Source organism: Rhododendron vialii, chromosome 1a, assembly GCF_030253575.1.
Source record: "Rhododendron vialii isolate Sample 1 chromosome 1a, ASM3025357v1".
Taxonomy (NCBI): domain Eukaryota; kingdom Viridiplantae; phylum Streptophyta; class Magnoliopsida; order Ericales; family Ericaceae; genus Rhododendron; species Rhododendron vialii.
Genome location: NC_080557.1, coordinates 41,781,252 through 41,799,186, shown reverse-complemented (window position 1 = coordinate 41,799,186; position 17,935 = coordinate 41,781,252). Strand labels below are relative to the sequence as shown.

Here is a 17,935-nt window from a genome sequence, read left to right as displayed (position 1 = left end):
AGGTTCAGGTTCAGTTCGTTTAGCAGACGAATCGAACTCGAACGAGTTTTTACCGAACCGAGCCTCAAACAGTTCGCGAATGGCTCGGTTCATTTACAGCCCTACGGGCCATATCATCCAACCCAACCCACTTATTGGAAATTAAATCCGACCCGTCCATTAACCCAATTACATATATATTAAAATTTAAAATGACTACAATACTCATATACACTGAAATGACCATATTGCTCTTGTACATTTAAATGACCAAATTACCCTTGTACATTCAGGGTAGGTTTGAATAAAAAAGTCAAGTGATTTATTTTTTTGTCTTTTAAAAAAGTATGATTGAAACTCATAATTTCATACTTTTCAATCCAAAATGTTGGTGAATTGTACCCTTCCAACATTTCAATCAACCGGTTAAAAAATGAGCTAATGCTATTAATTTTGGATTCAATACTGACTTGCGACCTCAATTTGCAATTGCTTCTTAACTAGAGAAAAACACTTTTCCCAAAACCCAGCAGATTTCAGAGATCAATAAATCTTTTAGGTCAAAGGGGATTTTTTGGCCGTTGAATTTAAAACATAAAAAAAAATACAATCCAACGACTGAAAAATCTTTCGGCACAAAGATTTTCGGGATAGAGGAGATCAGACCCCGTCTTGTGCCCCATGTCGAGTTAATGATTATTCATTTTCCCCTTTGACCCAAACAAAAAAATAAAAAGAAGAAGGGAAAAATGGGAAACAACTCTCTTCAGTTTTCTCTTCCATTTTCTTTCCAAAGTTGCCGACACAAAAAGGAAAACACCATTCTTATAGAATTCTCCATTTATGTGTGTTCCACTAACTTAAATAAGTACTTATTTTTTGAACTAAGGTGATGTATTTGTGATATTGAGATAGCTCACGAATTCTCACTCTTCACTAGTAGTTTCATGAATTTTGCACAAATCATTGAACAAGGAATTTCATTGCTTTCGAATGGGTTTGTGCTTGTTTTATGGGGATGGTGTGGTTGAGAGAGAGGGGTTTGGTTGATTTAAGTATATAAAACACAGAAAGCAACTTAGAGAGAGAGAATTTGGTTTAGCGTTATCTGAGAAGAGAGAGAGAGTGGGGGCTGGTAGCTAGGGATTGACCATTACATAATCTGGTGGCATGGGTGCTGGCACAGGCGAGACTCAAGAGAGGGGGAGGAGATTGAGTCGTTCCACTATTTTTTGTTAATGGTTTATGTTCATAACTTATTGGATCATTTAAGTTGATTCAATTGATACCTAATAGAGATCCATTAATAGGTGGGTTAGATGGGTTGTGACCCATTCTAACCCAACTTATAAATGAGTTGGGTTAGGTCTATTTTTCAATGGATGGGTTTGGATTTACTAATGGGTGGGGTTTCAATTTGTCACCCCTAGTTTGAAGGTCGATGGTCCCAATGTCTCCCTGCACTTATGCTTAGGTTTAGGGCCGGCCCAAGGGATTTGGATGCCCAAAACTAAATTGTAGGGTAGTGCCCTACGTAATTTAGAATTAAACAACAATGATAGAAATGTGTTTTTATATAACTACTTTGGACTTTACAATGCATGTTAATTGTTTTGTCACTAGTGGCCAAAGTGGTTGGCTTAAATTCTACTTGACTTGGTTTTGAAACCTGGCAGTTACAATGGAGTATTTGTTATGTTTGGATGAGTTTTTAAGAAATTTTTTATGAGAGTAATAATTAGAAGTATGGGTAATGAGTGGAGAGAAATAGAGAAAGAAATAATAATAATGATTGGAGATAGGGATAATGAGTGGAGAGTAATGATTAAAGATAGGAGTAATTAGTGTTTTTAGAGTTGAATTTTTTTTTCCAAATCTTCATCCATACAAGGCAAATTTTTATTTTATTTTTATTTTTTTTTATTTTTTTTTTTTTGGGGGGGGGGGGGGGGGGGGGGGTGGGGGAAAGAAAAAACTACCCAGAACATTCAAACTCAGACACTCTATACGCACTAAAATCAATTTACCGCTGAGCTAGCAAAGACATTTGCGTCATAAGATGAACAAAATAAAATGTATATACACACACACACACAAATTTACAAATAATATTGAAGTGCCCCTAAAAATTTAATATTTTTTGGATGCCCAAGGCCTGCTTAGGTTGCCACATGCTGCCCTAAAGTTGGTCTGGCTCTGTTTTAAGGACAGTTGTTGTGCATATATACAGTGTGGGGGGCTGAAACAACCTTGAACCATCTTGAACCTTTCTCTTACTACCGTTGAATTGCGGATGGATGAACAAACGGTGGTTCATGTACCTGCAAACCAAAAGGGGGTGTTCCGTCGAGAAGAAACTCCGACGAACTAGTTAGTAGATGGAGGAGGAAAAAGATAGAGAAAAGTATAGTGAGAAAGTATGGCGAGGAGAGAAAGAAGAGCAATAGTGATCTTTTAGACCCTAGCACTAGAAGGGGTGGTCTCGTATTTATAGGCAAGGCTTGGAGTGTTGCCCAATTCGGCAGTGCCTCTCATGCGCGTAGCAACGCTCGAATGACATCCCGTGTCAAAGTCATTAAATGAACGCCGCTTCCCCAGGATCAGCAGAGCCGCAATTGTCAATGTTAGAAATGTCACGTTGGTCAGAGATGTCAATTCGGTCTGACAACGGAAGCTTTCAGAACATTTCACAACAACCACAGTCGAGTGCCGTCTCTGAGAAGACACGTCCCTGAACGAGAGCCGACTAATCAAACATCAGCCAATTTATCCGAACGAAGTGAGGTCATGCTGAACAACTATACCTCACTGAGCACTGTTATACTTTCCGAATGACAGAAAGACGTACCGAGCGATATGCATAAATAACAGATGGGATGTTCGGCAGGGTAGCTGGGGTTCAGCTATCGTTCTGCAAATCAGCAGAGTGTCTTCCCGAGGCTCGCCTTAATTTATAGACGAACTGAGACAACTGGACAGTAGGTCCAAGCCTTTGACCCTTTTGAACTCTCCGAATCTTTGGTTATTTCGGCCCACTCATACAAATACAGCTCCAATATAGCAATTATCAGCAATATTATATATCTAGATAATTATTGAAACTGGGCTAACAATAATCCTGCCCACTTTGCTTCATCAAACTTGTAATGCGGATGGAACTTTAATCATCAATGTTTGACCTAATTAACACAGTTATATAGTAGCACTTGCAATAAATTCTTTATTCTACAGGAAAGATCACATAGATCCAACTTTGAACTTGAGAGTGAAATTCTTGTATAAAAATCGTTTTTTGTGTTCCGGTGATGTTATGGTGACTATATTTTTTAAATATTATATCTCAACGTCATGTGTCATGACATTTTGCTCAAGCTAACCAGATTCGCTAGTAAACCGGCATGTCTCTTATGGGTACGTAAAACAGTTATCGTATTCTTTATGTTTTTTATTTTTGATCCGCGTATTCTTTATGTTCATCAGTAGCAAATTAGACCGTCAATCTTTTATTGGTGAAGTCATCACTTACAGTTACTCTTACCTTCCGTTAGTGGTAAGAAGAAAGTGGTCCACTTATTTTCTCTGCCTTCAGTAAGGTACCAAAAATATATAAAAAAAGAGTAGTATAACATTTTTCAAGGAAATTAACTAAATACAACAAAGTGAGGGGATGAGAACCGTGAAATCAAACATACTGTACCAAAAATGAGAGGATAAAAAAGATATACTACCAACTATGGTATCATGTCACCATCAAGAATAAGTAATTGATTTTTAACCGGTGAAAATGAGGAGTTGTTCAAAATATGGTGAAAGGTAGGTATTAGATATTGATATATACTATCCATTTAATCAAGACTATCAAGTATAGTACTCATTTTGTATCATGATAATAAAATAGTTTTTCCGATACACACACGAGATTAAGGACCCAACAACTAGTATTTTACAATTATACACGTTTACACATGGCATAAAAGTGCGTGCGTAATTGCGTATGATTGTAAAAAGAATTAGAGGTCCAATGTGTGCGGGCCCCAACTTTCTTATGAGTGTGTGTGAGCTCCACCCCCTCTCTCTCTTGTTAGAGTGTATGTGTATCAGTGTATATGTTTGTGTGCAATTATAGAATTTTTGCCATTTAATTTGGTACAGTTATTTTATTTAATGTATATAAAATGTGAGTATTTTCTTTCACTTAATTTGTTGGGTTTATGAACAATTAAAAATGCCATTGAAAATTCCTCGTTCCTTGGCGCAGATGATACGTCATTGAAAATTGACTGGAGCTACGTACTCGCCTGGGTCCGGCCGGCAGTTCTGCTTTTTAACTGAAACCACAAAACGAACTCAACGGATAATCGTAAATTACCGTACATAGACGAGCCAGCTAATTCCGAGCCGCGCCGATAAGACAAAAAGATATCGTGCATCCTCCATATCTTCTTCTCACTCCTTCACGTCTCTTCCAGCTCAGCAAAAATCCTCAAAATCTCGGGTTAAAACTTAACCCCGGTTAAGCCCCTTCCATTTCCTCTCTCTCTTTAGCCGCGCTACTGCTCAAATCTCTCTCTCTCTCTCTCTCTCTCTCTCTCTCTCTTATGGATACGACTTGGACCCGGTACTCCGGCCGCCGCCTCCGTCAAACCTAGCGGACCTTTAGATTCAACGGAGGAGACTATATCCGACGGTCCAGATCTCCGCTGAAAAGCTGAATCCGCCGCAGCCATGGAAGACGAGAAAGGAGCACTAGTCCAAAAGCTGATCGACGTCGTCAACGAGATTTCGGTGGTATCGGATTTCAGGTGTACGGTGAAGAAGCAGTACTGCAACCTGGCGAGGCGGCTGAAGCTGCTGACTCCAATGTTCGAAGAGATTCGCGACATCAAGGAGCCGGTCCCCGAGGAGTCGTTCCGAGCCCTGAGCTCGTTGAAGGAGGCCCTGGAATCGGCCAGAAACTTGCTCAGGTTTGCTAGCGAAGGGAGCAAGATTTATATGGTAAGCGTGTTCTATTTCTTGTTCCGGGTTGCGATTGTTGATTAGTCTCTGTTTGGATGCTCTGGTTTAGATCTGGATGCGGTTTTTCGCTTTCTCGTTGGAATTTATTACTGATTGTGTAGGTGAATGTCACAAATCAGTTCGATTGCTGATAAATGTGGAGGAAAGGATAATTTTGTTTTGATAACTCAAGTGTCCGGGGGCTGGCTTACGCACACGGGGCCGACTGCCACCGCTCTCTTGCCGGGAGCCCAATTGAAGCCGAAGCAATTGCTCTGTGAGACCTTAGGAGCGAGCAAACCCCTAAGTCCCATGTCACCACCAGGCCAACCCCTTGGGGGTTTAAAAAAAATGGATTAATTGATGTTTTCTTTTTCCTTGTTTTCAAACGTGGTTGTGTGCTGTGCCAGCTTCACAGAAAGTCGAGCAACTCATATAGTTGCTTGCCGATGCAGGATTTTTAGTTATCGACTTGTCAGGGCCTGAATCACATCTATTTTCGCATTTAAATCTAAATTTACATCCTTCTGTAATATGACGTATGTGTGTACAAAGAGATTAGAGAAATATATATGTATTTTTACTTGCTAGGTTTGAATGAGAGACGAGATTGTGTGTACGTTATTGCTGTTTAATTTTATTCGAGTACACAGGAAATGGTTGATAAGTTGGAATTTTAAGGAGTTTTTTCCAAACGTAATTAGGAAGTTTAGGGGTTTCTGTAGGGCCAATCTCGTAGAACTTTTTCAAACTAACTTGAAAAAATAGTACTCCATAAACCAAACCGAGCCTTATGTCCCAATCACTTGGGGTCGGCTACCTGAATCCTTTTCCTCCATTGAGAAAAAAAAACTAGTACTCCATAAGTAGCAGGAATATCTGGGGTTGTGCAGGGGCTGGGGCAACTCACGCACCCCTTTTGTCCGCCCTGAAGATGGTTTTTGTTCGGCACTTGTTTGCAGGATTTTTCCTTTTGTTTTTCTATGAATTTTTCCTTCTGCTATGTTGTAGCGTTTGTGGTGATAGGGCTTCCAATTGTTGTTGGATTTCTACATGTTTAATTTTCTACAACGGATTTCTGCACGGTAAAATAAACTTAAGCAGTGGCTTTATTTGTTGATTTTGTGGTTTCTGTTTATAAATTCGGATTTGTAAGCAGTAATGGTTGACTGAAATTCCGAGTTTGGAGAGAAGCAGATTCACAGAAGTAGTTTCACATTTAAGAGATTCTTTTGTACTTCTAGGTGCCTTGCATTTATTCTTTGTCCACTGGAAATATTCTTTTGTCCAAGATTTTTTGGGCTTCCTAATCTCAAATGTGGCTGAAGTGTCTAATCTATGAGTTGGTTACCATAGGAACAGAATACGACATGCCAGCACTGATTCGTTTTTGTTTTCTTTCAACTCTTTTTGGATGGTAGTTTTTTCCCCGCATAAATGTTGGTTTATCCTGTTTTAGTTTCTGCTTTTATCAAACGAAATCAGATACCAGTGTATGGATTAACTGCATTTGTAGGTGCGCTTGGTATACTAAGAAAGTAAGAACATTACAATACTGAGTACCATTATGAAACAGCTTTCCTGGTTTTGCTTTTATTTTTGTTTTCATGCAGGCTTTTTCCATACAATGCCATTTCTTGATTGAAAATATACCATTTACTGTCAATGAGCATAGCTTTTTCTTCTGTTCTCGGTCCATGTTCCATTTGTTGCTGAATCCATTTTGTTTTAGAAAACAAAATTTGTTGGCGTAGGTTTGTCGTGGACTCCAAAGGCCATTTTAGGCATTCGACCAGTTCAAAATAGCGGCCTTCCTAACTTTTGCTGATGAAATGCATCACCAAGCTGTGACTTGCATACAACTCTTCATGCATAATGACAAATGAGATCTGGGGGAAGTGTTCAAGTCGGGTGGCACCAGAGGAACAAAAAATGGTTTTGGTTTCTTTGAGGAAAGAAATAAATGATGGTGATATACTGAACAAAGTTTTAGATTGGAATTGGTTGAATCAGTTGACATTCTCAGTACCTCAATTTTGTTGAAGTCTCCCTCTCTTGCTCTCTGTTGGGTTGTTGTTAACTTCGTTTGTTGTTAACATCCTTTAGATCTGAATGGATGTTATTACGGGGCTGCTCCAATTTCTTCGGTTTAGCGTTTGTTTTGGTGTTTTATTATTCCTCTCTTACATTCTTCTTTTCAGATTGAGGGCAGCATATTTTCTTATAGTTCAACTGTTACTGCTGGGTGTTTTTATCTGGAACTGTGAGTCTTGTCTTGTGGACTCCTCTCCACTTGGTTAAACCAAATTTTTGACTGTATCTTCAGGTCCTAGAGAAGGATGACATTATGAATAGATTCCAAGAAGTGACAACTTGTTTGGAACAAGCTCTAGGTGGAATTCACTATGAAAGGCTTGACATTTCAGATGAAGTCAAGGAACAGGTTGGATTCTTCATTCAAAACTTCCATTTTCCTTTAATGGAAACCTCATTACACTGGAATATACCTTTTTTTTTGCTTGGCCAAGAATATACCTTTCCTTCACTTGAATATTCAATCTATCCGTTTGCAGTATTAGCACACTCATGAAGTAGTCTTTTTGGACAACTTTGTAGTCGGAAATCAATATAAGATCGTGACATGCATTGATAAGGAACTAAACGATGGTTAAAATACTCCATTTATTGCCCTATCGATGCTAGTCAAATATGATTATTGAAGCAGTCCCCAAAGTGCAGGAGTTCACATTAATATTTTCTTTCCTTCTACATATCTGTAGGTTGAACTTGTACAATCTCAATTCGTAAGAGCAAAAGGAAGGGTCGATGTACCCGATCTTGAGTTGTATGAGGATCTCTTGTTCCTTTACAACAAGAACAATGATGTATCAGCTGATCCAGCTGTCTTAAGAAGAGTAGCTGAAAAATTACAACTGATGGGGGTAGCTGAGCTCACCCAAGAATCAATAGCCTTGCATGAGATGGTTTCTGCCTCTGGAGATCCAGGAGAGAGCATAGAGAAGATGTCAATGCTACTGAAGAAAATTAAGGATTTTGTGCAGACTGAGAATCCTAACTTGGATTCTCCGTCAAGGGGAAACTCTATTCCTTCAAGTTGCAGTGGGCAAGTGTCCACAGAGGAGGCTCACAAATCCATTATCATACCAGATGATTTCCGGTGTCCAATATCCCTGGAATTGATGAGGGATCCTGTCATTGTCTCCACTGGGCAGGTAGTGTATCTTTACCTAGACACTCTTAGATTACTGAAAGTCAGTTGCATCGTATGCTGATTTTTTTTATACTCAAGTCTCACAGCACATCTACCTATCGCATCAGTGCGATTTGTGTGTTCTTGGTTCGTGCATTACTGTTCTCTTACAGTACCCTTCTATTCTCTTTTTTAGACGTATGAGCGATCCTGCATTGAGAAATGGCTGGACGCAGGGCATGAAACATGTCCAAAGACACAACAAGCCCTCAGTAGCACTGCCCTTACACCCAACTATGTCCTTCGTAGCCTCATAGCCCAATGGTGCGAGGCAAATGGGGTCGAATCGCCAAAACGAGCAAGCTCTCGACCGAACAAGACTTCATCGGCTTTCTCATCTGCTGAACGTACCAAGATAGAGACTCTACTGCACAAGCTCACATCCGGTAACCCAGAAGACCAGCGATCCGCAGCAGGCGAAATTCGTCTTCTTGCCAAACGCAATGCAGATAACCGTGTCGCCATTGCAGAGGCTGGGGCCATCCCTCTGCTTGTCGACCTTCTCTCCACACCTGATTCGCGCACCCAAGAGCATGCGGTTACAGCACTCCTCAACCTTTCCATATGCGAGGACAACAAAGGAAGCATCATAACATCTGGGGCAGTGCCTGGAATAGTCCTCGTGCTGAAAAAGGGAAGCATGGAAGCGCGTGAAAATGCAGCAGCCACCCTATTTAGCCTCTCGGTCGTGGATGAAAATAAGGTTACAATAGGCAGCTCTGGTGCGATCCCACCACTTGTAACGCTTCTTAGCGAAGGTACCCAAAGGGGGAAGAAAGATGCTGCAACGGCACTTTTCAACTTGTGCATTTACCAAGGGAACAAAGGAAAGGCAGTTAGGGCTGGAGTGGTGCCCACATTGATGCGCCTACTTACGGAACCACAAGGTGGAATGGTGGACGAGGCGCTAGCTATACTGGCGATACTCTCTAGCCATCCGGACGGCAAAGCAGCCATTGGAGCTGCGGAGGCTGTGCCGGTTTTGGTAGAGGTTATTGGAAGTGGGTCCCCCAGGAACAAAGAGAATGCTGCAGCTGTTATGGTTCACCTCTGTTCTGGAGACCAGAAATATCTGGTTGAGGCTCAGGAGCTTGGAGTGACGGGTCTGCTAGTTGATTTGGCACAAAATGGAACGGATAGGGGAAAGAGAAAGGCCGTGCAGTTGCTTGAGAGAATGAATAGATTCGCCGAGCAGCAGAAGCAGGCCCAGGCCCAGGCCCAAGCTGAGGCTCAAAACTAGCCGCCGCCGTGATGCTGTTGATGTTTGAGAACTTTCGGTTTTCTCATATGTTGGCTTTGTTTCTTTGGTTCGTTCTTTCGGGTATTTAAAGTTGGGAAGGGTGTATCGGTTCGATTAGAAGGGGGGGGAGGTGGAAGATCACCATCCCCTCAGGCCTCAGCTTAAGTTATTCATCTGATTTTGTTGGGTTGAGGGCTATACTTCGGTAATCCCGAGTAATTATTCATAGAATCATCAGATCAAAGGAGAAAAAACAGAGAGAGAGAGAGAGAGGTATGGAAATGTGACTTGCCATGTACTGTATTTGGAGTGAACCATTGTAACATCATGTGTAACTGTTGAGCATCCTCAAGGTTTTTAATTGAAGGAGATGTTTCCCTGTATCCCCCTGTCAAACTCTACTACATTGTTTTTCCCCATATTGAACAATTTCGACACTTTTAAATGAAATGTAAGTTAGGTCATTGTATAATTGCTGCTTTCCTTGGAAAAAATGGGCTTTGCCGTCTCCAGTTGAATTCTGTATCCAAGACTTGTAAATTTCAGCTTTAAGCATAGAGTGGTAGAAGTGATTCTGTTGGTTTAGATTGAACATGTTTTGTCGTAATAGAAAATTTGTAAGTGTAAAAGTTATTACTATCATTTGTCATTGGCTATGAAAAGTAGTAGTAAGTGATATGGCCTGCTGTTACATTGATACTCCTATATCTCAGGTGTCTGATTAGCTTAAGCACACCTCGACTAATTCCATCCTATTGTTCACTTGCAGGAGGAGCCCAATAAAAATCGGAGCATGTATAATCTAGTTTCAAAAGAGCTGATAACATTTGAGAGGTTTTGAATATGAGACTTTAGGAATGAACCAATTCTCAAGTCCCAGTACCACCAACCAACCTTAAGTAATCTCTTTTTATAGTTTCTTGCTTTCAGATTCGATAGAATTTAGCACTATTTTACTTTGAACATCAGAACATGGGTTTGAATAAGTTGATATTGAGACATTTGTATGATTCGGAAGGAGGTCGGTCAATCCAATGGCTTAGCGCAAATGGGCATCTCTGAAAATTCGTGCCTGCTTCTAGTTGTCCGAATCTTCCCCTTCATTTCCAGAGTTATGGCAGGACTTGACTTGGAAAAATTATTGGGTTGTGCTTCTGGGACACCATCACGTTTTTTTTTATTACTGTCAAGTTACCCGGTTGCAACAATTCCCGGAAAGTCGATGCACACAATTTTTAAACACAATTCTAGACACAATAGTATTTGCAACCATTTGATATATGTAGCGAATGGTTTTGAGACACAGTTGTGTTTTGAAATTCCGTGCGTAGCATTACTAAAAAATTACTACTATTTGGAGGAAGTTGAGAGAGAATTTTGGCTCCGACACACCATGTGCAGCCAACTGGGCTTAGGCCCGACCGAAGGAAAAATGTCTAGAAAAGACTTTGGAAAATGACGGCCAATGACGTGTTTTGATAATTAATATCAGCTAAGGACATGCTGAGAATATTTGTTAATGCTAAAAATGTGCTTGAAAGATATTAATTATCAAAACACGTCCTAGACCGTCATTTTCACGAAGACTAGCTTTAATGGAGATATGGACTCCCTTCTTTTGTTGCCCTTGAAAATTACTCTATTCCTAACAATATTTTTGACTTTTCCTCCTCATGTCCCTCTACAAATTTAACCCGTGTTTTTTTTTTTAACAGCAAATTATTTTTTTATTAATCTGAGTAAAATTACGATGATTAATACTTTATTTGGTTTGTGTTTTAAAAAATTTTTGAAAAATAGTAAGGGTAATAAGTGGAGAGAGATAAAGAGAGAAATGAACGTTGAAAGTAGGAGGGAATCTAGAGGGTATTTTTTGAAAAATTCTTTTTGAAAATGGAAGAGAACAAGGCATAAAAGAACTGAAAGTACAAGGCATTATAAGGAATGAAACGCCTCCCAATCGACCCAACCTGCCCACTAATCACATGTCATTAACTACCCTAACAGTTCATTTGGATTGGAGGGAGTTCGAGAGAAAAGAAACGAAATCGAGGGAGAGAGCTCTCTCTCGCATGTTTGGCTGGACAAGAAGGTGAGAAACGGTGAGAGAGCAGAACCCCTTCAAACTCCCATTTTGTTTCTCACCAATATTGGTGAGATTCCGTGAGAAAAAGAAAAGATCCCGTTTTTACCCCTCCTCTGCCTCCCCTCACCGTTGCCAACGCACCACCACTTCGTGTCCTTAGCCTACCATCACCGCTGCAACCCCGTGGATATAGGGCTGTGAGGTTTTTTTTTTTTTTTTTAGGGAGACGATCGGTGGGAGTGATGGAGGTGATCGTGGGGCGGTGACGGAGAGAGAGGACTGTGAGGTGGGTGTTTTTTTTTAAAAATACATACAACCCTCTCTTTTCTTTTCTCACTTATATTTTGTCTATTCAAATGAGATGGTGAAAAATCACACTCCTTTATTTTCTTTTCTCACTAATAAAGGAAACCACACTCCCTTCATTTCATTTCTTTTCTCACCTAGGTAGCCAAACAGACTGTAAGAGCTACCCACAGTAAACGAAAATAACCTGCACAAACCACTGGAGATGATAGCAACAAAAAAAAAAACATCTCAAACAACCCGGCACTACCACTGTGCAACCCAAGCTTGCGGTGAGCTGCCTCCAAATACTGGCCTCCAGGCAATCCCCCCACCACTAACTGAATCGACGCCACCCGACGGCAAGCATTTGCACCAACAAATTAAACCTGCAAGAGAAACCTCCGGAAGGTTAAGGTCGAATCAACAATCCCACAATGGCAACAAAGAACAGACCAAGACATTGAAAGGATGAGACAGAAAGACCCAGAGACCCATCCATAGACACGCGACTCCACAATGTCGTTAGGCCGAAACCGGATATATCCAACAGTGTAAACCAGTGGGAGCCACGCCCAGATCATCTTTGCCGCTAGGCACAAAACCGGAACCTGGCAACCAAAGTTAGCAAACCAAAAACCTATCCTTTTTCTCGTTAAAAAAAATACTACTCTTTATTCACATCCCCGAAATTCCCAACTATACCTACGGATCGGTTAATCGGGATTCAGGCTATGCGGGCCAGTGACGAGTGTTTTTTTATTGGCCGAAATTCGTATTGTTAGAATAATTAGATTAGAATCTTGTAGGAGGAGTCGAACTCTTGACCTTATTACTCCTCGCACTAACGTTCATTCCCTGGTACCTTCTTACTCCTCTCACTAAACTTCATTTTCTGATGCCGTTGGACCAAAGGTCTCTTAGCCCATAACGAATTACCGGCACAATACGAGACACCACTCACAATGCATACACTAGTTCCATGTACAACATACAACCAAACTGAATATTCTGATCACAGAAACGAACGAGAGAGAGAGAGAGAGAGAGAAGAAACAAGCTCTTTTATTTTTTGACTCATTAGTGTTCAGCTTATTAATTTGTTTCTTTTAACAATTTACATTTCACCATATTACCAGCTTATTTTGCTTGTAATTAAATAGGAAAACAAATCGAATCATTCACTGTCTAAAAGCATGTGTGTGGAGATATATGTGTGTGTGGTTTGAGACAGAGAGAGCGTGAGAGATATCACCTACTATACTGTAAAAGTTGACATATATATATATATATATACATAAAGTCCAGCTATAGGGACCGACGGGTCCCTACCGAAATCGTACCGACGACCGCCGGACGGCTGATCCAAGATATATGTGTGTGGTTTGAGAGAGAGAGGGAGTGAGAGAGATCACCTACGTACTATACTGTAAAAATTGACTCATATATATATATATATATATATATATATATTAATATACAGTCATTTTCAAATAAGGTGGTCCTTATTTTAGTTAAAATAAGGACCTTTCCATTTTTCCCATTTTCCGTTTGAATTTTGATGATCCAAGCCGCTCAATGTGTTCAGAACGTGATTTTAAGGGTATTCGCGAGGAATCGGCAAAAAAAAAGACCGGGAAGGTCTTCATCTGAGCAGTTTTAATTTGAACCGTTTGATAAAAACAAAAACAAAAACTGCTAGGATGAAGCCCTTCCCGATCTTTTTTTTTGCCGATTTCTCGTGTGTACCCTTAAAATCACGCTCTGAACACATTAAGCGGTTCGAATCATCGAAATTCGATCGGGAAAGGGAGGTCCTTATTTTATTAAGTTAAGGTGGTCCTTAAGAGAAGGAGACTATATATATATATATATATATATATGTGTGTGTGTGTGTGTGTGTGTGTGTATATGTATAAAGTCTTGTTATAGGGACCGACGGGTCCCTACCGAAATCGTATCGACTGCCGCGTTGGGCCGTCTTCGGCCGCCGAACAGCCGATTTGAGCCGTCCAAAAATTCTTAAAAAAAAACAACGAGGGAGCCTAAGCGAGAATCAATGGCATCCAATGTGTGTAAGGTGTTTGATCTAAACACTCTATTTTTCGTATATATATACATACATCGGATGTCATTGATTTTCGCGGAGGCCCCCTCGTTTTTTTTTTTAGAATTTTTAAACAGATCGGATCGGCCGTCTAGCGGTCAGAAACAACCCGGCGCGGCCGTCGGTACAATTTCGGTAGGAACCCTGTCGGTCCCTCTAGGTTTTCTGATATATATATAAGTGGACAAAACTTTGTACTAGCTAGCTCGTGCTACTTTTCTGATGAGGCTCACAGTTCTTAATTGTCCAGCTAGTGAGAGCAACTTCATCTCTTGGTTTATGGTACTGTTAAAAGGTCCAAAAATATACACTGGTTAATTTGGAACTTTTTGGCACAAACTCAAATCTAGAGTCTAGATTGTTAAATTAAGGGAAATGATATTGACACTTCAAAAATTGACGGAAGCACTTCAAAAAACAAAGGAAAGTGGCTTTGAAATTACACTGATTTTGGAGTGCATGTATCAATTTTTGGAGTGTCAATATCATTTTCCTAAATTAAATTGATCACATCAATGACTTGGATAATGTGGAAAGTTTTGACAATTGCCAAATTTGGTATTGAGTTTGGCACAGGGTTACTGGAGAGGATTTTGCCAATATTAATTGTTGATATAGAATTTGGCACAAAGATGGACTTGCTCTTTCAGCAACGCCAAACCGTTAAAATGGCTGTAGAGTTACCGCAACTTCGTCTAAGAAATGGAAATGGCCCAAAACACCCTTCTCAGTTTACCTTTGTGTAGATGCGTGCACTTACAATATGCATAGATCCTATATAGATGTGTGGTAAAAAAACGTTAAAAAAACAATTTTCAGGAGAACTGAACAATTGATTAACAGAAAGTTCCACATTGCCGACCCCAAGGGGTTGTTGGCCTGATAGTCGAGGCATGATACAATTGGCATTTGCTTCCCTTTAAGTTTTAGGTTCGAAACTTTTCAGGTGATATCAATTCCTATGCATGGGTCCGTCCATAGGAAGCTACGCCTTTAATTTGGCCTCTGTTAGTGGATAATGCATTTGATTAATTCTTCAGAATTAGTCAATTCGTGTAAGCTAGTTTGAACAAATGGGTTATAGAAAAAATAAAAATTCACATAGCTTGCCAAACATGGCATTCTGAAATGGCAAGATTTGCACCATTGGAGCAACAGGTATTCCGGCAACCATTCAAGCAAGATTATGGCATTTTGGCACCGCCGCACGCGAAAAGATTCAGAATGGCATAACCAGTACTACATGTCTCAATTGTCAAAAGACCCAAGTGACATTTCTATTATGGCACAAATTACCCAGGATCGCGCAAATAATTAACACTGTATCATTCAAAAAATTGTCACTAAAAAATTACTACTACTATTCAGGCATAACCCAGTGGAGACGGTGCATATATATAACCAGCAGACCTTAGAAGACATGCATGCACCAACTTAATTTTCTACGTGCAAGTCATGTTGGTAAATCGTAAGGATTTTCAACCAAAATAACTTCTACCGTAACCGGTAATGTATTCATGAGATCGGTTTAATAGGTCTTTTCTTTTATGGTTCTTATTCCAGCAATTGGGTTCATCCCTGCAGTAATCGGTCTTTTGTTTTCCTTGATTACATTTAGAAACCCAATTAGCTCAACTTAGTACTATAACGTAAATTTCAATCGAAACAAAGCTTTGATTTTGTGAACCAGTAGTAGGGGGTCATACCAGTAATGATCGAGCAATTTGGTGAGTTCTCTGTACAATTAGGTCAAAAAAACTCCGCCAATCGAAAGAACCCGGCGTGTTTCCCGAGTTTGATGGGACGGAAGGGGCCGGCAGAGAAAGGAAGCCAGAAAGTCAAGTTAGGTTTAGCTCTCAGTCAGGAGCTGTCAGGTAGCAGCAGTCGAATGAGACCAGCTATTCCGCTTGTTGGGATCCTAAATGATTCAAAAGTGAGTCATGCTTAACACAAGGGACACGCATCAATATTGGACCTAGACTGGCTGATAAGCTTTCGGCCTTGTTCTTCTCTTTGTTTTCGTAATTTCATTTCTCCGGGTGTGGATCATCCCCCTTGCCTGGTGATCCCAGTGGACCACAAACCGCGGAGCCATTAATATTAATCGGAGGATAGGAACGTATCCTACTGAACAACTTTGGACTTACGAAGAACAGTATGAATAGAGATCCTCCTCAAACTAATGCTGATGAATAAAGAGAATGGCAAGTTGAAGGCCATGGAGTTCAAATCAGATCATTTCTCATAGAAAATCAGCCACAAAACAAAATCACACATTTTCACACACAATTCCTTAAACACAGCTTAAAGCACACAAGTAGTCACCATTGCTTCTGAAAAACTTAAATAAGAAAAAGAAAAACCACATAAAGATTAATTAATTAATTACAGACTATAATTAGCTAGCAAAAACAATCAAAGAAATGGTCAGAGGAGATTGCTAGTGGAAGAAGGATTGAGACCTGAGAATTCTGGCCATTGATTTCCACCCCAAAACTGATCACTACTTGATAAATTAAGCCCTAATTGGTTCTCTTCCAGTTTCACTGGAGCCTGCAGGTGATTAGTGCTGTTGCCAGATCTTGCTTCAACATCTTCATGGCCTTGGTATAAGAAAAAATCCGCCCGTGACGACTCAAGGCCGGTCAAGAAAGGCAACCGCCACTGCTCCGCCACTCCTACCGATAAGAAATCGCTACTCCCACTCTGAAACCCTAAACAAGCCTCCCCACCACCACCACCACCACCTTCTGTTGCGATTTTTGGCTGAAACCCACCAATACCCAAGTTGCCCCCACCACAATTTTGTATACCATCCGTGAAGGGCATTTGCAATTGTGGTGGTGGAGTGAGAAAATAATTCGGTGTTTCAGCGCTGCGTCTGGAGGGAGTACTAGTACTGGCACTCTTTGTGATGTTCATCGCTTGATGATGAGATTTTGAACTACTTTTATTTTTGCACCTCTTGTTTTTCCGGCAACCTCCGCCTACAGGAATATTCCTCAGGGAGCCTCCCCTAGTCCAGTACCGGCGACATGTCTTGCAGAAGTGGCGGGGCTGAGAGAGGTTGTAGTTGTTGAAGTAGCAAAATTTTGTGTTAGCAGAATCGCACCGGGGGCATTTTAGACCTGCCTCCGGCTGTGGTAGTTTAGCTTGCCGGGCTCTATCAGCCGTTGAGTTAGCTTTGATCGGGGCACCCCCGCCAGCCACTTGGGGCGGCGGGGGCAGCTCAAGTTCATAATTTTGGCTGCCACAATATCCTTGTAATTGGTGATCTGGTTGTTGTTCCTAAAAAACACACACACAAAGAAAAGAAAGTGAACTAAAAATGTAAACAAATTTGGTGTATTCAAGAAGATAATGATGCAAAGTGAAAAACCCTAGATCACCCCGGGGGAGCTCGGCCTGTGGAGCTTACACACAGAGTAATTAATATGAAAAAAAAAAAATACTGATCTTTTAAATAAATAATACCGATTTTCAGGATGTGGAAAGAAATCGAAGGAACCTTAATTTATAGTTTATACCTTACCTGGTTCCAATTGGGATGATCTAAAAAGACTGGAACGGATGTGGAGAACATGTTTTCCTTGGTTGTGATCTTTATCTATCTTTAATAAAGGTTGATGGGAATTTTTTTGCAGGGAAATATATGGAGGCTAGGAGAATTCTAGTGAGAGGTGAAGAGGAGAGAGAACACAAGAGAGAGAGAGAGAGAGAGAGAGAGAGAGAGAGAGCAGGGACTTTATTCTTGTTTAGTTTTTTAAATTTTTTCTAACATTCTCTCAAATGTCTTTTCTCAAATGTCTTTTGTGTTTTATTATATATTTTTAGGGTTTTGAGTGGGGGGAGTTTCTTCGTCTTTAGGTTTCCTATCTGGAATACTGTGAGTTAGTGCTGGGAAAGAAAAAAAGAGATAGTGACTCATGCATGGAAGAGAGAGAGAGACGCCCTGTTTGGTAACTTGTATTA

At 40.4% G+C, this 17,935-nt stretch overlaps 2 protein-coding genes across 2 annotated transcripts; one reads left to right on the top strand and one right to left on the bottom strand.

The window, feature by feature from the left end:
• The first annotated feature begins 4,499 nt into the window (after positions 1 to 4,499).
• On the top strand, positions 4,500 to 9,957 carry LOC131316399 (U-box domain-containing protein 13-like). The gene is made up of 4 exons (XM_058345751.1): positions 4,500 to 4,974; positions 7,301 to 7,417; positions 7,755 to 8,207; positions 8,382 to 9,957. Exons 1-4 carry the CDS (start codon positions 4,705 to 4,707, stop codon positions 9,483 to 9,485), a joined length of 1,944 nt encoding a protein of 647 aa, XP_058201734.1. The 5' UTR covers positions 4,500 to 4,704; the 3' UTR covers positions 9,486 to 9,957.
• Positions 9,958 to 16,184: 6,227 nt separating this feature from the next.
• On the bottom strand, positions 16,185 to 17,935 carry LOC131335833 (dof zinc finger protein DOF3.6-like). Its single transcript, XM_058371353.1, has 2 exons — positions 17,496 to 17,935; positions 16,185 to 17,251 (listed from the first exon to the last, which is right to left on the bottom strand). The coding sequence occupies exons 1-2, from the start codon at positions 17,544 to 17,546 to the stop codon at positions 16,391 to 16,393; spliced, it is 912 nt and encodes a 303-aa protein (XP_058227336.1). The 5' UTR covers positions 17,547 to 17,935; the 3' UTR covers positions 16,185 to 16,390.